Source organism: Notolepis coatsorum (genome assembly GCF_963971535.1).
Source record: "Notolepis coatsorum genome assembly, chromosome: 7".
In the NCBI taxonomy this organism is placed as follows: Eukaryota; Metazoa; Chordata; class Actinopteri; order Aulopiformes; family Paralepididae; genus Notolepis; species Notolepis coatsorum.
The window spans coordinates 6,824,446-6,847,226 of NC_140171.1; the positions used below are offsets into that span (position 1 = coordinate 6,824,446).

At 46.1% G+C, this 22,781-nt stretch overlaps 1 protein-coding gene across 1 annotated transcript in view; it reads left to right on the top strand.

Annotated features, from left to right (window-relative positions):
* The first annotated feature begins 3,416 nt into the window (after positions 1–3,416).
* The window catches only part of mvb12a (multivesicular body subunit 12A), a 35,370-nt gene continuing 16,005 nt past the window's right edge, over positions 3,417–22,781 (top strand). Inside the window, exons 1-7 of the mRNA XM_084319462.1 lie at positions 3,417–3,502; positions 4,911–5,006; positions 6,769–6,849; positions 10,514–10,613; positions 13,403–13,532; positions 14,974–15,108; positions 17,630–17,736. Coding sequence (XP_084175588.1) covers positions 4,911–5,006; positions 6,769–6,849; positions 10,514–10,613; positions 13,403–13,532; positions 14,974–15,108; positions 17,630–17,736 — 649 coding nt within the window. The 5' untranslated portion in view covers positions 3,417–3,502. The remainder of the gene's footprint in view (positions 3,503–4,910; positions 5,007–6,768; positions 6,850–10,513; positions 10,614–13,402; positions 13,533–14,973; positions 15,109–17,629; positions 17,737–22,781) is intronic.

Below are 22,781 nucleotides of genomic sequence, written 5' to 3' on the forward strand. Positions count from 1 at the left end.
GTCTGTATATTGTCTGAGCAGAGGTCTGTATATTGTCTGAACAGAGGTCTGTATATTGTCTGAGCAGAGGTCTGTATATTGTCTGAACAGAGGTCTGTATATTGTCTGAGCAGAGGTCTGTATATTGTCTGAACAGAGGTCTGTATATTGTCTGAGCAGAGGTCTGTATATTGTCTGAGCAGAGGTCTGTATATTGTCTGATCAGAGGTCTGTATATTGTCTGAACAGAGGTCTGTATATTGTCTGAGCAGAGGTCTGTATATTGTCTCAGCAGAGGTCTGTATATTGTCTGGGCCTGTGTTGTCAGATTCACAAGGAAAAGGTCAATGATAACCCATTAATAAGAGCCATCACTAGTGAAAGATCTCCTTTTCTGGATTCATGGTATGCAATGTGCACTTTTCCTTTTTCATCACACATGGGATAAAAACACTCAAATTGCGACAGAAGATTAACCCTTTACTATCACACAACCGACGGTCGCGGGTTAACCGGCTGTCGTGTGGCAGTGAAAGGGTTAACCATCTATCTTTGTGTTGTCGCAGTGAAAGGGTTAACCGTTTTGGTAGTGCGGCGGTGAAAGGGTTAAAAGACAATGTGAAAAAATGTGTTTTGTTCTAAAATTAGATATATATATATTTGATGCATGAATTTGACTATATGACTGCATAAATCTCCTGACACAATAACTAAATTGTGTCAGATGTTAAACTTAGAATTGAACTCTATCGATGGTTTCTATGGAATTTGGTTGCTATGGGTAGCCTACAGCTCGTTTATTTCATGTCATCTAGGATGGCTTAGAATAGACGACAGAGTACAGCACCTTGCAATGGGCCTGGTCTACAAGATACACTACACCACTAAGGTACCCATGTACATGTCAAAATACTTCCCAAAGGTCAGTGAATACCACGACCACAACACCAGAGGGAGCTCCACAAATCATGTTAAACCCAGATTCGGCTCAAACAAGGGACTAAACACGTTTCGCAATTATGCCACATCAATGTGGATCGCCCTACCCACAGCTATAAAGGAATGTGAATCACTACCCTCCTTCAAAACCACTTTCAAAGAGCACCTACAGGAGACTGCAATTCGAAACTGGCCCCTGTAAATGTCCAAACCCAACCCCCTCCAATGTACAGTTTCCCCACCCCGCCTACCCACCAACCAACCACCCTGATGTAAACAAGACGAAAGTCTTTCTCTGGTCTGCATCCCCTTAACAATTGTGTGTATTGAGCCGTACTGTATTGCACCCATTCTGCAATCTGTTAAGTAAAATGTTCAATCAATCAATCAATCAATCAATCTGGAAATATTAGCAAACTGCAACAGGAAATAAACTTGGGTTTATTTAGTGTGTTTATGTCAAGTTGAAATGTTCTATATAGCTTTCAATAACCAGCAGCCATTGTAACATCATTGAGGGGGATTTGTTTGCAAAGCCTGCAAAATACATTATTAACCCTTTCACTACCACACTACAGACGGTTAACCGTCTGGTAGTGTGGTAGTGAAAGGGCTAACCTTCTGTAGTGTGGTTGTGAAAGGGTTAACCCTTTGTTGTGTGGTAGTGAAAGGGTTAACCTGCTGTATTGTCACAGTGAAAGGGTTAACCCTTTGGTAGTGTGGTAGTGAAAGGGTTAATTCTCAGAATTATTATGTTATCATAAAATAAAAAAATATATAAAATGAGGCACTGTGAACCAAACGTGAGCCTAGAGTATGTTTGTTAACCCTTTCACTGCCACACGACAGAAGGTTAACCCTTTACTAACCCTTTACTATCACACAATCGCCATCGGTTGTGTGCTAGTAAATGGCTAACCTTCTGTAGTGTCACAGTGAAAGGGTTAACCGGCTGTCGTGTGGCAGCAGTGAAAGGGTTAACAACATTGCGGGCCCTGCCTTTGTAAACAACAGTGAAGTAGAAACTTTTCAGGTAGTTTTCTAGCTTCAAATATAGTGTTCCAGGGATACAATATTCCTCTGATGACAGTTTGTTTATTCAGTTGTGAAAATATTGAAATGATTCATTCCTCTGACTCTCACAAAACTACATAGTGCAGCACGTTTAACAATATTGACCTATCAACCAATACCTTGGTAGCATAAGGTTTCTGCATATTATTGTGCTACGTTCAATTAAGGCTGATTGAATCATTCCAATCACATTTGTACATTTACTACACTTTTAGAGAAAAGTATCAAATCGAATGAAACAGAAATGAATTGAATCGTTGCACCATTTGAGAAAAAGAATTCGAAGGGAAACAAACCTACGACGATTGAAATAAAGCGCACTCACTCTGGAATATGATTGAGAACGGTGACATTTCATATAGGATACAATAATCATAATGGCCACTCTCAGGTTTTCACAATAGATGATGCGTTGGAGTGAAGGCCATGGGGCCCCCCAGTTGGACTCTGTGGAGCCATTGCACCCTTAAAGAAGCACCCTGTCTTGAGTCACACTGATCAATGACACAAAGGATCTCTATCACAAAGGTATTCACATTACAGCCAACCAGGTGTGTGCGTGTGCGAGAGAGGTTGATCATCCTCCCTTTCTCCTCTCTCTCGGGTCTCTTTCTCCTGCCCCTTTCATCTCCTACTTATCTCACATTCCCCCCCTCTCTCTATCTCCTCTCCTCCCTTGTTCTCTCCCCGCCGAGGCGACGTCTCTCTCCATCCCGCTTGTCTCCTTTCTCCCTCCTCGCCCCTTTCTCTCACCCTTCCCCCCCTTTTCCATTATCCTCCCCTCCCTCCATCTCCCCTGCTCTGCCTCATTTTCATGCAAATGAGAATCGATCTTTCACTCAGCACTCTCTAACCCCTTCTGCCTATCCTCCCCCCAAACACACGCACACACACCTTACCATTTTGTTTTGAAATAGAAGTAACAATTGCAAGTCTCTCTCCCCTCCCTGCCCCCTATTCCCAATATATTATCATGTATTTCAAAAGAAATGATTGTAACCTAATTAAGAGAGCCCTTATTACATCGTTTACTCAAATGAATAAGCTGCAAGCAACGCATGTCACAACCCCATTGCCTGGGCGATTTAAGACAACAACGGGCGACCAATGGTTTGTATGTATTATAATAGCCGTACAAATATTATAGCGATACATAATTGTGTAAAACTTGTTTCGTGGTGCCATCTAGCGTTCAGATATAGCACTGTATTATAGACTACCGCAACACTTCCGGTATTTTCTTCACTTCCGTGCGCAGATTGCCCAGGGAGTCTCTCCCTCACGAGCTCCATGTAACGCGGAAGTGCAGTAGTCACGAGCTCCATGTAACGCGGAAGTGCAGTAGTCGTCATTACCCCCGACGCTCGATGGGAATTGAAGTCATTTGGGGGGGGGGGGTCAGTCTGTACTTCCTGATTTGACAAGGAAGACCAAGAAATATCGGCTTTAAAAGTTGTTGGCTTGTCTTCGGAAGACACCGCAAGAGAGGAACATTACATATAAAAGCGGCGTGAGTATAATTATTTACGATTAATTCGCGGAGATTGGCGAAATGCAAGAAAACTGATGGACTTTAAGAAGCGGTCTAAAAAAGTTATGTCAATTAAACGCTCATTATGATATGATTGTTTATTAATATGATCTGGCTAGGGTTGTATGTAACGTTACAGATTCAATGGATTTGCTTCCCTGATGTTACCTAGCCTAGTTTTGGATTAAATGATGATGGTTGAATAGGCCTGGAGATGGTGGTGATGATGTTTCCATACGTTTTATAAGAGTCACACATAATCTGTTGAGAGGAACACAACAATTATGTTAAAAACAACCTAAACCACACAATCACTGCACAGAGGACAACAGAATGTTGCGCTTGTTGTGGTATTGTTGCAAGACTGCCAAATGCCTTGCAATACCACAAAGTGACATTCTTTTGTCCTCAGTGCAGTGATTGTATGGTTTAGGTTGTTTTGACTTGTTCCCATGACGTTGTTCCCTAACGTCCAGTCGTTTGTTAGGCAATTTGTGAAACAGGAACAACTCTGTTGGGGAACCAAGATTCCAGTTTGTGATGGAACCAGAATGTAAAATCTGAAGTCGCTCGTTTGGTACTATACTCATATAGTTTCAATTTCTGTTTTATTTGTCACATATAGGTACATAATATTTAAATATATTTATTTATTTTTATTTTATTTTATTTATTTGTTTTATTTTATTAATTTATTTATATTTTAAATGTAATATTATACATTACAGTGGTTGTGCTTCATACAGTAAAAATAATAAAGACAAAATCATTTGATTTGACCAAACCCTATACAAATAATATACACAACTAAAGTACAACATGCAAAAATTAGGTAGAGATGTAGTGCACATATTTAGTAATATACAGGACTCAGAGACTGAATCATTTTATTGTTTATATAGTGCGATGACTACACAATTAAGTTTCTACGGAGCAGTACATGGCTGTGTGACATCACAGATTGTGGGGCAGGGCTTGGAAAACACAAACTCTTTTATAACTGGCAACAGGATCCATACAGTAGTGTGAATGTTCAGTAAACAAAGACATTCTTAGTACCGGAAAAACACGTATGGGCTAAATGTAGCCTGTAGGCTTTACTATTTATTCCCTCTTCACTTTTTATGTTGTTCAGTGTTTTTTCCATGCAGGTTATTATTACACAAGACAAAAGAACATTCTGCCCGTTTGAGAAGTCCGTTTGTGACGACCACCACACAAATAGTTTTATAATATGATGGAAGATACTGATGTTCCGTGGTTTTAAAAAGTCATTCTTGTTGTCCACTATCAAAACGGAACACCCAAATCACTGCTGCTGCTGCTTCTTGTCCCCCCCCCCCCCCCCCACCCGCCTCCTCCCTCTATGCTGTCTGTTCCTCCTCAGATGTCTTTTATAGAGCGGAGCGGTGTGCCCGTCATGCCAGTGACAGCAGTGGTCTGGGCCTCAAACAGCAGCACCTGCCCCAAAGAATTCAGCATGGTAGGAGATGGTCTGAGAGGTAGGGGTGGGAATCACCAGCAGAGGCCTCACGATACGATACTATCGCGATACTTGAGTCACGATACGATAGTGTTGCGATACTAAATATATTGCGATGCGCTGAGTATTGCGATATTAATATTGCGATATACTGCGATTTATTACCTTTTTTCAACTGCAAAGTAAAACTTTGTCAACATGTTTTATCTAATAAAATAAAGTTCAGTCACTTCAATCATTTTTATTGCAGAACATGGTATTTTCTCAAGCAGACAGATGTCAACACTGTAATCTGTGTTGCATGTACCTGACAAACTGAACTGTTTGTATTACAGTCATATTCCAATTTAGCTGTGTGTGTGTGTGTGTGGACTACTGTACTATTACAGGTATTGAAATGAACAATGCAACTTCCTTATACATTTTTTTTTTTTTTTTTTAAATAAATATCTATACTTGGCGTCCCTGTATCGATACAGTATCGCCACGCAAAGTATCGCGATACTACTACGTATCGATATTTTTTCCCCACCCCTAGTCTGAGGCAGAGGCCTGGTCCTGCTGTAGCTCAGTGGGTAGAGCAAGGTGTGTAGAGTACCAAACAAGACATGGTTTGTTTGTTAGGGTACTTTACAGGCTTAGAGTACATTCAAGATTCAAGAGTTTTATTTGGCACATACATACACGAGACATGTAGTGAAATGAACGTTACAGAGTACCAAAAAACACAAGGTTTATTAGGGCACTTTACAGGCGTAGAGTACCAAAACGAAAAAACACAAGGTTTATTAGGGCACTTTACAGGCGTAGAGTACAAAAAAAAAACACAAGGTTTATTAGGGTACTTTACAGGCGTAGAGTACCAAAAAAAAACACAAGGTTTATTAGGGTACTTTACAGGCGTAGAGTACCAAAACGAAAAATCACAAGGTTTATTAGGGTACTTTACAGGCGTAGAGTACCAAAACGAAAAAACACAAGGTTTATTAGGGCACTTTACAGGCGTAGAGTACAAAAAAAAAACACAAGGTTTATTAGGGTACTTTACAGGCGTAGAGTACCAAAAAAAAACACAAGGTTTATTAGGGTACTTTACAGGCGTAGAGTACCAAAACGAAAAATCACACGGTTTATTAGGGTACTTTACAGGCGTAGAGTACCAAAAAACATAGAAGGCACAAAAATGGCCTGGCGATACTACATGGATACGTATCGTAAGCATTTGTTTATTAACAGTCTTCACTTCCATTCAACTTTATTAATACTATGTTTTGGTCATAAATAAATAACCACCTCCATCAGGCGCCTGGACGACCAGAACCTAGTATTATTAATGAAGTTGATTAATGTGTCGAGTGTGAAGACGAGACGGTATAGTATGCAGGACTTTTCTCTCTTAATGTGACGCACCTGTCCAGAACATGCAGGTATGCAAAATAGGGGTGGGAATCGCCAGAGGCCCCACAAGACTATATATTATCACCATACTAGAGTCACGGTATTGTAATATTGCGATGTTGAGATATGTTGTGATATATTGCGATTTATTTATTCATGACCTTTTTTCCACCTCACTCCAATCATCACATAAATACAAATATATATATTGATACTTGCAAATTACCGCAATGTATCGCTGTATTGATTTTTTTTCCCCCTCACCCTTAATGCAAAATACAAATGTTTTTTTTTTGCAATTTATAATGGACAATAAAATATAATACCTCTCTCTCTCTCTCTCTCTCTCTCTGTCCCTTTTCAGATCAACATCACGGAGGACGGAGCGGCAGCCAACTTCACTCGGAGCTTTGTGAAGGCTGGTTACTACCTCTGTTACAGCAAGGTATACAGCCAGAGACACAGGCAGAGAGACACTGGCAGAGAGACTGGCAGAGAGACACAGCCAGAGACACTGGCAGAGAGACACTGGCAGAGAGACACAGCCAGAGAGACACAGCCAGAGAGACACAGTCAGAGAGACACCATCAGAGAGACACCATCAGAGAGACACAGGCAGAGAGACACAGCCAGAGAGACACCATCAGAGAGACACAGTCAGAGAGACACAGTCAGAGAGACACAGTCAGAGAGACACAGTCAGAGAGACACAGGCAGAGAGACACAGTCAGAGAGACACAGTCAGAGAGACACAGTCAGAGAGACACAGGCAGAGAGACACAGTCAGAGAGACACCATCAGAGAGACACAGTCAGAGAGACACAGGCAGAGAGACACAGTCAGAGAGACACAGGCAGAGAGACACAGTCAGAGAGACACCATCAGAGAGACACAGTCAGAGAGACACAGGCAGAGAGACACCATCAGAGAGACACCATCAGAGAGACACAGTCAGAGACACACAGTCAGAGAGACACAGCCAGAGAGACACCATCAGAGAGACACAGTCAGAGAGACACAGTCAGAGAGACACAGCCAGAGAGACACAGCCAGAGAGACACCATCAGAGAGACACCATCAGAGAGACACCATCAGAGAGACACCATCAGAGAGACACCATCAGAGAGACACCATCAGAGAGACACCATCAGAGAGACACCATCAGAGAGACACAGCCAGAGAGACACAGCCAGAGAGACACAGCCAGAGAGACACAGCCAGAGAGACACCATCAGATAGAGACCATCAGAGAGACACAGTCAGAGAGACACCATCAGAGAGACACCATCAGAGAGACACCATCAGAGAGACACAGCCAGAGAGACACAGCCAGAGAGACACAGCCAGAGAGACACCATCAGAGAGACACCATCAGAGAGACACAGCCAGAGACACACAGTCAGAGAGACACAGCCAGAGAGACACAGTCAGAGAGACACCATCAGAGAGACACCATCAGAGAGACACAGCCAGAGAGACACAGCCAGAGAGACACCATCAGATAGAGACCATCAGAGAGACACCATCAGAGAGACACAGTCAGAGAGACACAGCCAGAGAGACACCGTCAGAGAGACACAGTCAGAGAGACACAGTCAGAGAGACACAGTCAGAGAGACACAGCCAGAGAGACCCAGGCAGAGAGACACCATCAGAGAGACACCATCAGAGAGACACCATCAGAGAGACACCATCAGAGAGACACAGTCAGAGAGACACCATCAGAGAGACACTGTCAGAGAGACACAGTCAGAGAGACACCATCAGAGAGACACAGCCAGAGAGACACCATCAGAGAGACACAGCCAGAGAGACACCGTCAGAGAGACACAGCCAGAGAGACACAGCCAGAGAGACACCATCAGAGAGACACAGTCAGAGAGACACAGGCAGAGAGACACAGCCAGAGAGACACAGTCAGAGAGACACAGTCAGAGAGACACAGTCAGAGAGACACAGCCAGAGAGACACAGTCAGAGAGACACAGTCAGAGAGACACCATCAGAGAGACACAGGCAGAGAGACACCATCAGAGAGACACCATCAGAGAGACACAGTCAGAGAGACACAGCCAGAGAGACACAGTCAGAGAGACACAGTCAGAGAGACACCATCAGAGAGACACAGGCAGAGAGACACCATCAGAGAGACACCATCAGAGAGACACCATCAGAGAGACACAGTCAGAGAGACACCATCAGAGAGACACAGGCAGAGAGACACCATCAGAGAGACACCATCAGAGAGACACAGTCAGAGAGACACAGCCAGAGAGACACAGTCAGAGAGACACAGTCAGAGAGACACCATCAGAGAGACACCATCAGAGAGACACAGCCAGAGAGACACCGTCAGAGAGACACAGCCAGAGAGACACAGCCAGAGAGACACCATCAGAGAGACACAGCCAGAGAGACACCATCAGAGAGACACCATCAGAGAGACACAGTCAGAGAGACACAGTCAGAGAGACACCATCAGAGAGACACCATCAGAGAGACACAGCCAGAGAGACACCGTCAGAGAGACACAGCCAGAGAGACACAGCCAGAGAGACACAGCCAGAGAGACACAGCCAGAGAGACACAGCCAGAGAGACACCATCAGAGAGACACCATCAGAGAGACACAGCCAGAGAGACACAGCCAGAGAGACACCATCAGAGAGACACCATCAGAGAGACACCATCAGAGAGACACAGCCAGAGAGACACCATCAGAGAGACACCATCAGAGAGACACAGCCAGAGAGACACAGCCAGAGAGACACAGCCAGAGAGACACCATCAGAGAGACACAGTCAGAGAGACACAGCCAGAGAGACACAGTCAGAGAGACACCATCAGAGAGACACAGCCAGAGAGACACAGCCAGAGAGACACAGCCAGAGAGACACCATCAGAGAGACACAGCCAGAGAGACACAGCCAGAGAGACACCATCAGAGAGACACAGTCAGAGAGACACAGCCAGAGAGACACAGTCAGAGAGACACAGCCAGAGAGACACCACCAGAGAGACACCATCAGAGAGACACCATCAGAGAGACACAGCCAGAGAGACACCATCAGAGAGACACAGCCAGAGAGACACCATCAGAGAGACACCGTCAGAGAGACACCATCAGAGAGACACCATCAGAGAGACACCATCAGAGAGACACAGCCAGAGAGACACCGTCAGAGAGACACAGCCAGAGAGACACAGCCAGAGAGACACCATCAGAGAGACACAGCCAGAGAGACACAGCCAGAGAGACACCATCAGAGAGACACAGCCAGAGAGACACAGCCAGAGAGACACAGTCAGAGAGACACCATCAGAGAGACACCACCAGGGGGACACCATCAGAGAGACACCATCAGAGAGACACCACCAGGGGGACACCATCAGATAGAGACACCATCAGAGAGACACCACCAGGGGGACACCATCAGATAGAGACACCATCAGAGAGACACCACCAGGGGGACACTATCAGAGACACACCATCAGAGAGACACCGTCAGAGAGACACCACCAGAGAGACACTATCAGAGAGACACACACTTGTATGCTCTTGTTTGCATGATAACTTCCTCTATACGTCTTTATTCCCTGTTGGTGCGGCGTTTTGTTGTTTCTGACGAGGGTTGCAGACAGAGGCTGCGGTTAGTTTACTAAACAGATTTGCTCTAGATGTGCAGCAATCCTTAGAATGATTCCATCTTCTTTCATCATAAATCAAAACAAAGTCATTTCGAGGCCCTGTGTGAACCGAATGTAAGCCTACAGGGTATGTTTGTAAGCGAAATGGCAGGCTGTGTAATTATAAATAACAATGAAATAGTAACTTTTCATGTCGTTTTTCAGCTTCAAACACTGTCCCAGGGACCCAGTCTTCTATTCAGTTATGAAAATAATAAAATATGCCTTTCCTTTATAATATATTATAAATATTTCTTCACTTGTCTGACCCTCCCAAAACTACGTACTGCACCTTTAACACCTTACTCTCAGTATCCTCTCCTTACCTCTCGTTTATTAATTTCCACAGACCATCCTAATCTCTCTCTCTCTTTGTCTCTCTCTCTATCTCACACCATCTCTCTCTCTCTCTCTCCACCTCTAGGATTTGTCTGCGGGTCTGGTGGTGTCTGATGTCCGGGTCATCTCAGACAAAGAGGCGATCCCTCACGGCTACTGCTACATACCAGAACACTTGGAGCCTAGTGAGGACCCACACCTGACACACACACACACACACGCCTCTTACACACACACCTGATACACACACACACACAGCTGATACACATATACACACACATACATACATACATACATACATACATACATACATACATACATACATACATACATACATACATACATACATACATACATACATATACACACACCTGATACACACACACAGCTGATACACATATACACACACATACACACACACACACCACAAATACACACACCCGATGCACACGTATACACACACACACCTGATACACACATACACACACGCCTCTTACACACACACCTGATACACACACACCTGATACACACACAGCTGATACACATATACACACACATACATACATACACACACACCTGATACACACATACACACACACACACCTCATACACAAATACACACACCCGATGCACACGTATACACACACACACCTGATACACACACGCCTAATACACAAACATACACACACACACACACACACACGCGCCTGATACACACACACACCCACCCCTATTCTATTACACACACACACATGCCTGATACACACACCCATACACACACACACCTGATACACACACACACACATACACACATATACATACATACATACATACATACATACATACATACATACATACATACATACATACATACATACATACATACATACATACATACATACATACATACATACATACAAACACACACTTGATGCACACTAGATATATTAATATTTTAAGAAATATCTTTTCTAGGTTTGATATCACACGTTACATTACCATTCAGGTCAATGTGGTGATGGACATCACTTTGCGTAAGTGAGCAGATATTGTGAGACATGATCAAGACTTAATTTCCTCCATATCGCCCAGCGGTACAGTATCTGATACTACACACACGTACGCCTGCGTCAACAACACGCTCATCTACCGTCATACTTAGCTTTAATTTTCACTCCAATGGACAATGATTTAGGGCTGAGCCCGAACGTTCGAACCTTCGTTCGCTACGTCGGCATTCGATTTCTAAATCATTTTAATTTATTTTTTATTTTTTTATATATTTTTTTATATTAATTCTGTTTAAACCAATGGGGTTTTTCTTCACAGTAGCAGATAAAGATTAGGCTACACTAATATTATAGTAGAAGAAACTGATTAGTTATATTCATTAAAGAAAGTTGATTTAATTGATTTAGTTGGTCTGGGGCTTCGCCCTGGGTCTGGGGCTGGATGATTTAATAAAAGAAAAAATACTAATTTAATCAGATTAATCACTTTATTCAAATTGAGGATTTAGTTTGAGGATACACAAAAAAAAATAAGTATTACAATTTTTTTTTAATTAAAAACAAATGTTCGAACGTCCGTTCGAAAAACCCTGACGAATTTCGAATCCCAAAAACAGGCTTCGGGGACAGCCTTACAATGATTGTGTGTGTGTGTGCGACTGTGCGTGTGTGTGTGTCTGTGTGTGTGTGTGTGTGTGTGTGTGTGTGTGTGTGTGTGTGTGTTAAACGGAACTAGGCAAAATCTGCATATGGCTCGCTGATAACAAACTATCATTACACATGGGCAAAACAGAGTCCATTCTCTTCGGTTCAAATAACAAACTCAGCAAGACCGACGGCTTCTCAGTTACAGTGGGTGACAATATTGTCACAAGGAAAGACGAAATTACCTACCTGGGTTCCATCCTAGAGGCAAATCTTTCCTGTGACAAAATGGCATCCAATGTAATAAAAAAAGTCAACCAACGAACTAGATTCTTGTACCGGATCTCCTCTCTGGTAAACAAGAATACCCTGAAGACTCTGGCAGGAGCACTCATTCAAGGGTACTATGACTATGCGTGCACCTCATGGTACCAAAGCACCTCAAAGGCGCTTAAAACAAAATTACAAACATCACAAAACAAACTGGTCAGACTACTACTTGACCTGAACCCCAGAACCCACCTCACCCCTGCCCACTTTGCCAACCTAGGATGGCTTAGAGTAGACGACAGAGTACAGCAACTTGCAATGGGCCTGGTCTACAAGATACACTATACGACCGGGGTGCCCATGTACATGTCAAAATACTTCCCAAAGGTCAGTGAATACCACAACCACTACACCAGAGGAAGCTCAACAAATCATGGTAAACCCAGATTCGGCTCAAACAAGGGACTAAACACGTTTCGCAATTATGCCACAACAATGTGGAACGCCCTACCCAAATCTGTAAAGGAATGTGAATCCCTGCCCACATTCAAAACCGCCCTTAAAGAGCACCTACGGGAGGCTGCAATTCGAAACTGGCCACCGTAAATGCCCAAAACCCCCACCACCTCCTAATAGACAGTCTCCTCCCCACCGCATGTATATATTCCCTCCCCGCCGTATGTATATTTCCCTCCCACCCACCCACCCCCTCCTAATGTACAGTCCCCTCCCCATCATATGTATATACTCTGTCAGGATCTAGGGGTAACAGTACTGTATATTTGAATACCGCCTATGTCACAAATGTATCAGTACCAAATACCTATATGTCCCTATGCCATAAATGTCATGTATGTTGTGTATGTCATAAATGTCTATATGAATTGAAAATGGGGGACCCTGATGGAAACAAGACAAACGTCTTTCTCAGGTCTGCATCCCCTTAACAATTGTATGTATTGAGCCGTACTGTATTGTACCCATTCTGCAATCTGTTAAATAAAGTTTTCATTCATTCATTCATTCATTCATTCATTCATTCATTCCAGAGGCCTCGGTGTGGAAGAAGAAGAGGGTGTGTGTGCTCTTCGTCCCGGTGGGAAGCGTGGATACGGCCGTGTTGGACATCAAGCTGACGGCCAAGAGCAAAATGATGCTACAGCACTACACATGTGTGGGGTTGGTATTATCACACGCACACACACACACACACACATGTATTGAAGAAGTAAGGCCAGAATAATAAAAAAAAATACAGGAATCCACCAGTCTTTATTATTATTTATTTATTTATTTATTTTATTTTATTACAATACATATTAATGAACATTATCATGTGAATGTGACAGATTATAGCCAAAGGATCATTTCCATCTGTAGTCCCTTTTGCAGGCTGATGTTAGACAGAGCAGACAATTATAAATGTACACAGACTTGGTGGCCGGGTAGCGCAGCGGACTAAGCGTCTGTCTACCACCGCAGAGACACCGGTATCGTATCCAGCTGTCAGCGGTGCCTCCGGCTTGGCCGGTCATCATACTGTCGTCACAATTGGCAGTGTCAGCGGGTGGGAAGCCGGTGGGGTGGGTCCTGGTCGTTGTAAACAGCGACTCCTACAGGTCGGTCAGGGCGCCTGCACAGCGAGGGAGGGAAATGGTGAGGGTAGTGTGACCTCCCACGCATTACACTTCACCAATGAGAGTCCGTGCTGTCAGGTGAAAAGAGGCTGCTGGCTGTCTCCTATGTATCGGAGGAAGCATCTGATAGACTTCAGGGCTCCCTGGACCGGCAAGTAGGGGTCAAATGCGCGCAACGATCAGGAAGGGGAGGGGGGGGAATTGGCATAACGACTAAATTGGGATGGGAGAAAAATACAGAAAAACAGGAGGAGAAAAAAGTGAAAAAGAAATACACGTAATCCCGAACTGCTCCCGATGAGCAGGTTGGCACCTTGCAGCCAGGTTGCCGTCTGTGGGTGAATGTGTGAGTGATGTGAGGCATAAGTTGTAAAGCGCTTTGGATAAAAGCGCTGTATAAATGCAGTCCATTTCGCATTTAGTGGTCCGTATCGGCTTCCATTCTTTTGTGCTAAGCTAGGCTAGCTGGCAGCCAGATAGCTTTCTACTGAACTCGCAGAGGCAATTGGTATCTAATATCTTCTTGTCTGACTCGAGAGATGATTTAGAGTCAGATTTAGTTAGAGCACATTTCCCATAATGTTGGCATGTTCCTTTAAGAGAGAGAGCTTAAGGTTCACTAAGGGTTTGACTGAAGATGCGCGCGCACGCACACACACACACACACACACACACACACACACACACACACACACACACACACACACACACACACACAAACACACTTGGTTGTACTTGTGAGGACATTACATTGATTTCCTGCCACATAAGCCTATCCTTAACTTGAACCCCTATTACCCTAAAACGTTCTGGCAGACTGTCCTCACTTTCCAGTTTTCTATTCTCAAGGGGACATTTGCAGCTCACCAGATGGTAAAAACATGAACACACACACACACACACACACGGGTGTATTATATATCCACGCCTGATACAACGGTATTTAATGTTGTATCAAATGGCCTATTTTCTAATCTTTTCAGAGACATCCATGGTTTTGTGGTGTGGTGTAAAAAGGGCCAGTTTTCTGCCCCCATGCCCCTGGCCAAGCCGCGCAGTCTCAGCCTACAGCTCCGCAAACTGTCCCTGGAGATGCCTCCGCCACCCCTCAGACCCAGGTATTTCATTTCATTACAAGTCGCGTCGAGACAAGATTATTAGCCACGCGGGCCGGTTCCCAACGCGAGAGTCGTCTGCCATTTTAATTGGCGAACAGGGTGGACAGGTCTGTTCTTGGAGACACTGTTGCATAATGGTTCCACCCACACGGCAGGGTGGTGCTTCCTGAGCTGTCACCTCTGCTGGTCTCCAAAGCAACCCTACACCTCCAACCCTCCTCCTCTCCTTCTTCACCTCCTCCTCTCCTTCCTCACCTCCTCCTCTCCTTCCTCACCTCCTCCAACCCTCCTTCCTAACCTCCTCTCCTTCTTCACCTCCTCTCCTTCTTCACCTCCAACCCTCCTCCTCTCCTTCTTCACCTCCTCTCCTTCTTCTCCTCCTCTCCTTCTTCTCCTCCTTCACCTCCTCTCCTCTCCTTCCTCACCTCCTCTCCTTCCTCCTCTCCTCTCTTTCCTCACCTCCTCTCCTTCCTCACCTCTCCTTCCTCACCTCCTCTCCTTCCTCCTCTCCTCTCCTTCCTCACCTCCTCTCCTTCCTCACCTCCTCCTCTCCTTCCTCACCTCCTCTCTTTCCTCACCTCCTCTCCTTCCTCACCTCCTCTCCTTCCTCACCACCTCCTCTCCTTCCTCACCTCCTCCTCTCCTTCCTCACCTCCTCTCCTTCCTCACCTCCTCTCCTTCCTCACCTCCCCTCCTTCCTCACCTCCTCCTCTCCTTCCTCACCTCCTCTCCTTCCTCACCTCCTCCTCTCCTTCCTCACCTCCTCTCCTTCCTCACCTCCTCTCCTTCCTCACCTCCTCTCCTTCCTCACCTCCTCTCCTTCCTCACCTCTCCTTCCTCACCTCCTCTCCTTCCTCATCTCCTCCTCTCCTCTCCTTCCTCTCCTCCTCTCCTTCCTCACCTCCAACCCGCCTTCCTCACCTTCCTCACCTCTCCTTCCTCACCTCTCCTTCCTCACCTCCTCTCCTTCCTCACCTCTCCTTCCTCACCTCCTCTCCTTCCTCCTCTCCTCTCTTTCCTCACCTCCTCTCCTTCCTCACCTCCTCCTCTCCTTCCTCACCTCCTCTCCTTCCTCACCTCCTCCTCTCCTTCCTCACCTCCTCTCCTTCCTCACCTCCTCCTCTCCTTCCTCACCTCCTCTCCTTCCTCACCTCCTCTCCTTCCTCACCTCCTCCTCTCCTTCCTCACCTCCCCTCCTTCCTCACCTCCTCTCCTTCCTCACCTCCTCCTCTCCTTCCTCACCTCCTCCTCTCCTTCCTCACCTCCCCTCCTTCCTCACCTCCTCTCCTTCCTCACCTCCTCTCCTTCCTCACCTCCTCCTCTCCTTCCTCACCTCCTCTCCTTCCTCACCTCCTCTCCTTCCTCACCTCCTCCTCTCCTTCCTCACCTCCCCTCCTTCCTCACCTCCTCCTCTCCTTCCTCACCTCCTCTCCTTCCTCACCTCCTCTCCTTCCTCACCTCCCCTCCTTCCTCACCTCCTCCTCTCCTTCCTCCTCTCCTCTCCTTCCTCACCTCCTCTCCTTCCTCACCTCCTCCTCTCCTTCCTCACCTCCTCTCCTTCCTCACCTCCTCCTCTCCTTCCTCACCTCCCCTCCTTCCTCACCTCCTCCTCTCCTTCCTCACCTCCTCACCTCCTCCTCTCCTTCCTCACCTCCTCTCCTTCCTCACCTCCTCCTCTCCTTCCTCACCTCCCCTCCTTCCTCACCTCCTCTCCTTCCTCACCTCCTCTCCTTCCTCACCTCCTCCTCTCCTTCCTCACCTCCTCCTCTCCTTCCTCACCTCCTCCTCTCCTTCCTCACCTCCTCTCCTTCCTCACCTCCTCTCCTTCCTCACCTCCTCCTCTCCTTCCTCACCTCCTCTCCTTCCTCACCTCCTCCTCTCCTTCCTCACCTCTCCTTCCTCACCTCCTCTCCTTCCTCACCTCCTCTCCTTCCTCACCTCCTCCTCTCCTTCCTCACCTCCTCCTCTCCTTCCTCACCTCCTCTCCTTCCTCACCTCCTCCTCTCCTTCCTCACCTCCCCTCCTTCCTCACCTCCTCCTCTCCTTCCTCACCTCCCCTCCTTCCTCACCTCCTCCTCTCCTTCCTCACCTCCCCTCCTTCCTCACCTCCTCCTCTCCTTCCTCACCTCCTCTCCTTCCTCACCTCCCCTCCTTCCTCACCTCCTCCTCTCCTTCCTCACCTCCTCTCCTTCCTCACCTCCTCCTCACCTCCTCACCTCACTTGTCTCCAAAGCAACCCTCCTGTCTGTCTGTCCTCACGTCTGTCTCTGCTTGTCTCCATAGCAACCCTCCTGTCTGTCCGTCCTCACGTCTGTCTCTGCTCGTCTCCATAGCAACCCTCCTGTCTGTCCTCACGTCTGTCTCTGCTCGTCTCCATAGCAACCCTCCTGTCCGTCCTCACGTCTGTCTCTGCTCGTCTCCATAGCAACCCTCCTGTCTGTCCTCACGTCTGTCTCCGCTCGTCTCCAAAGCAACCCTCCTGTCCGTCTGTCCTCACGTCTGTCTCTGCTCGTCTCCATAGCAACCCTCCACAGCTGCATCCTGGGAAGCTCAGTCAGCGCCGTAGCAACCTTCAGGTCATCGACACGGTGGACTGTGTGGACAGCAGTAACATCTATGGCATCACAGGTACAACAAGATACCCTTTATAGTTTATACATAGACTGACTGACTGACTGACTGACTGTATTGATTCATCATCTTTCATTGTTATCACATTGTTGGTTGGTTGTCATTTTGTTGTCTAATTTACTGGTATTAATGGGGGGAAAGAAACTAATTTAATGTCGGATCTGAAATGTTTGAGTGATGAATGTTAATTGAAAATGAAAGTTCATGTATACCATGTAGTCCGGCATGGTGATGACTAGGGGTGTAACGATGCATCGATCCTAATGTGACGATTCAACTGCATCGATTTGAAAATGTTAGAATCGATTTAGAATCTAAAAACATTTTAACACTTTGGTTGCCTTGGGTTAAATTCATTATCAACCGTAGGTTGCTGGCTCTATTTGTCTATGGAGAAAGTCCCCTTCTTTGCAGGGCTATAACTTTTTAAATTCTATTGCTACATTGCCATTATTAGAGCCCATTCAAAGTCCTATATGTATTGTTCATTGTGTAGCAACGTTAAACTTTTTCATTCACATATTCATAGTAAAGTATGGTCTAATGTATAAGTATGTTTTCATCTCTTTCTGCAGCTTTCTCCAGAACGTGATCTATAGCCCCAAATGCATTATATTGATGATGAAATACAGTTTGATGGCAATCAGCGCGATATAAAAAATTCCAACTGGAGGTACTTCTAGAAGTTACTACACGTCATCTGATGTTGACCGGATGGGCGAGGGGTTTCAAGTTTCAAGTTTCAAGTTTCTTTAATAGTTGTCATACAGAAGTACAGAATACTTTCATACAAAATGCTTCTTACTGTTACGCTCCAGAGACTGTGCTAGACAAGATAGTATCAAATAACATAGTATAGCATGTAATTTAGAAGAAGAAAATGAGGTCACAGTGTTCGGTATAGACATATGTACAATGTTCTGAGTTACCATATAATATACAATACTATGCAGTGTACTAATGTACAGTACTATCTAGTGCAAAGCAGAAATGGGATGAGGTACAATTTAGGTACAATTTACAGTAAGGTGTACGAGTTGTAGTGCAATCCTTCATCAATAAATATAAAGTGTGGGGAGTGGGTGCTACAGTGTGTTTGTTTAAAGTGGGTGTGTGCTATAAAGTGTGTGGAGTGGGTGCTACAGTGTGTTTGTTTAAAGTGAGTGTGTGCTATGTGCGTTTGGTGGTTGTTGTTGTGTAGTGTTCATTCATTGTTCGTTTAGCAGCCTGATGGCCTGGGGATAGAAGCTTCTTCTGAGTCTTTCTGTGCTCGCCTTGAGACTCCGGTATCGCTTGCCTGACCGCAGCAGTTCAAAGAGGCAGTTGTTCGGGTGACTGGAGTCTTTAATGATTCTCTTAGCCTTGCCCTTGCAACGCTTGTTGTAAATGTTCTGGAGGGTGGGGAGCCCCCCTCCAATTGTGCGTTCGGCTGAACGTGTCACTCTTTGTAGTCTGCTTCGGTCTTGTGCAGTGCTATTCCCAAACCAGGAGGTGATGTTGCCGGTCAAGATGCTCTCTATTGTACATGAGTAGAAGTTCTTAAGGATCTTCTGACTGACTTGGAACTTCCTTAGGCGCCTGAGGAAGTAGAGGCGTTGTCGTGCCTTCTTCACAACACTGTCAATGTGTGTGGTCCATGTCAAGTCCTCGGATATGTAGGCTCCGAGGTACTTAAAGCTGTTGACTCTCTCAACCGGTGCCCCGTCGATGCTGAGGGGGCTGTAGTCCTTGACCCCCGACCTCCTGAAGTCCACAATCATCTCCTTTGTTTTGCTGACGTTCAGGGAGAGGCTGTTTTCCTGGCACCATCCCGCCAGGACCTTGACCTCTTCCTGGTAGGCCCTCTCGTCGTTCGCAGAGATCAGGCCCACCACCACTGTGTCGTCAGCAAATTTGATGATTGTATTGCTACTCCGCTGAGCCACACAGTCGTGTGTGTACAGGGAGTAGAGGAGGGGACTCAGAACACAGCCCTGGGGGGCCCCTATGTTGAGGGTGATGGATGAGGAGGTGCAGTTGCCTGCTCTCACCACCTGGGGTCTGCCAGTCAGGAAGTCCAAGACCCACTGGCAGAGGTCATAGTTCAAGCCCAGGTCCCTGAGCTTGGCTATGAGTATGGAGGGGACTATGGTATTGAATGCCGAGCTGTAGTCGATGAATAGCATTCTCACATAGTTCCCCTGCCTCTTGTCCAGGTGTGATGCTGCTGTGTGCAGCACATGGGCTATGGCGTCCTCCGTGGACCTGTTGGGGCGGTATGCAAATTGCAGGGGGTCCATGTTGATGGGGAGGGAGGAGCAGATGTAGCCCTTTACTAGCTTCTCAAAGCACTTCATGGCTATGGAGGTGAGAGCTACAGGGCGGTAGTCGTTGAGGCAAGCAGGCTTGGATTTTTTGGGTACAGGGATAATAGTGGACTTCTTCAGGCAGGTGGGGATGACAGCCTGTTCTAAGGACAGGTTAAATATGTCAGTGAATACTGGGGCCAGTTGGTCGGCACAGACTTTTAGGACGCGGCCGGGGATGCCGTCCGGACCTGCTGCCTTCCTGATATTCACTTTTTTAAAGGTCCGCCTCACCTCATGCTCTGTTACCCTGAACACTGCGCCTCCATCAGCAGCCGACCCCCCCCCCCCCCATTGCCGTGGCTTGTGAGCTGGTGTTGTTATTACCAGCATCAAACCTTGCATAGAAGGTATTGAGGTCATTTGCTAAGGAGATGTCACTGTTCAGTTTGAGGGAGGCGCCTTTGTAGTCTGTCATCGTTTTGAGACCCTGCCACATAGCTCTAGAGTCAGCTTGTTCAAACTGGAGTTCAATTTTATCCCTGTAGCGCCGTTTGGCCTCTGACACTGTCCTCCTTACGTTGTATCGCGCCACCTTGTGGTCATTCATGTTGCCTGCCACTAGGCCGTCGTTGTATGCTTTGGTGCGCTCTCTCAGAGCTTCACGGACGGATTTGTCTACCCAGGGTTTTTGATTTGGGTAAACTCTCATTTTGGTAGTGGGGATTGTTTCTTCCACCATAGTACAAACATAGTCCAGCACTGTTTCCGTGTAGACATTAATGTTATCTGTGTCGCGGAACACATTCCAGTCTTTGCACTGAAACACAGACCGGAGCGTCTCCTCTGACGTCAAATCCCATTTCTGCACCTCTCGCGAGACTACAGGAGTACTTTTGATTCTCTGTTTGTACTTTGGTGAAAGAAAGATTGACGCGTGATCTGATTTACCAAAGCCACTATCAGAATGAGCCTTGTAGCCACCTTTAAATTGCGTGTAACAGTGATCTAGGATGTTACCGCCTCTGGTGTTGCAAGTCACATGCTGATAGAAGTCAGGTAATACCTTTCTCAGATTGGCGCTATTGAAATCGCCCAGCACCAAAATGGCGGCGTTAACGTTCGTCGCTTATAATTCCGTGGGCAGCATTATACCAATCATCTAATGTGGGTCAAATGTTGATAATAGCAGTTAGTATCGAAGACGGTAACGTTACACGCTCAAACTCACCCCAGTCTCCGCGCGCCGTTGGGCGATCATCGTAGAGTAGAAATCTTATCATTATGGGATATTTTTACCCGGTCCATCTCCAGCTTGTATAATGGTATATACGTCCAAATCATGTTGTTTATCGAGTTATTGCCAATCGATCACTGTGTAGCGTGACGAGCCAGAGTCCCATGACCTATAGCGAGCGCCCGGAAGTACTACGGACGTCTAGCACAACCTCTATGGCACATCCTGTTTGGCGATTGCGCCGATCGGCCACCAGATGGCGCTCCTGAACCGCCAGAGAGCTCAGTGGGTCCTGCTGGTGGATCTCAGGCCAGCGGAGGGGACATATGAATCAGATCGCAGATTTTTGAAATATTGATATAAGGACGCTGTACAGCGTCCTCCGGCAACTGTCAAAAGACGTTTCATGGCAGTCAAAGTGTTAATGTTTTTTTTGTGTGTGTGTATTGTTTTTATTGACCTATAGTCCATTCATGCTGAGTGAATCAGTTCCCCCAGCCACATTTGTGTATTCAAATTGTTTTGGGGGAATTAACTGATCGAAAATGTATCGAATCGAATCGTGGTCAAATGAAGAGATTTCGTGATGCATTGAATCGTTGCCTGAAGAATCGTAATCGATTTTAATCGCTGTGAGGTCGCATCGTTACACCCCTAGTGATGACTAACAGTTGGATAAGTGTCGCCCCGGTCCTACACTCACCTGTCTGGTCCTACACTCACCTGTCTGGTCCTACACTACACTCACCTGTCTGGTCCTACACTCACCTGTCTGGTCCTACACTCACCTGTCTGGTCCTACACTCACCTGTCTGGTCCTACACTACACTCACCTGTCTGGTCCTACACTCACCTGTCTGGTCCTACACTACACTCACCTGTCTGGTCCTACACTACACTCACCTGTCTGGTCCTACACTCACCTGTCTGGTCCTACACTACACTCACCTGTCTGGTCCTACACTCACCTGTCTGGTCCTACACTCACCTGTCTGGTCCTACATTCACCTGTCTGGTCCTACACTCACCTGTCTGGTCCTACACTACACTCACCTGTCTGGTCCTACACTCACCTGTCTGGTCCTACACTCACCTGTCTGGTCCTACACTCACCTGTCTGGTCCTACACTACACTCACCTGTCTGGTCCTACACTCACCTGTCTGGTCCTACACTACACTCACCTGTCTGGTCCTACACTCACCTGTCTGGTCCTACACTCACCTGTCTGGTCCTACACTACACTCACCTGTCTGGTCCTACACTCACCTGTCTGGTCCTACACTACACTCACCTGTCTGGTCCTACACTCACCTGTCTGGTCCTACACTCACCTGTCTGGTCCTACACTACACTCACCTGTCTGGTCCTACACTCACCTGTCTGGTCCTACACTACACTCACCTGTCTGGTCCTACACTCACCAGTTATGTACCATATACTATTATATATGCTATTATATACTGCAGGTATACTATACTGTAATGTGTACTGTAATGTGTACTATATGTGTGTACTGTA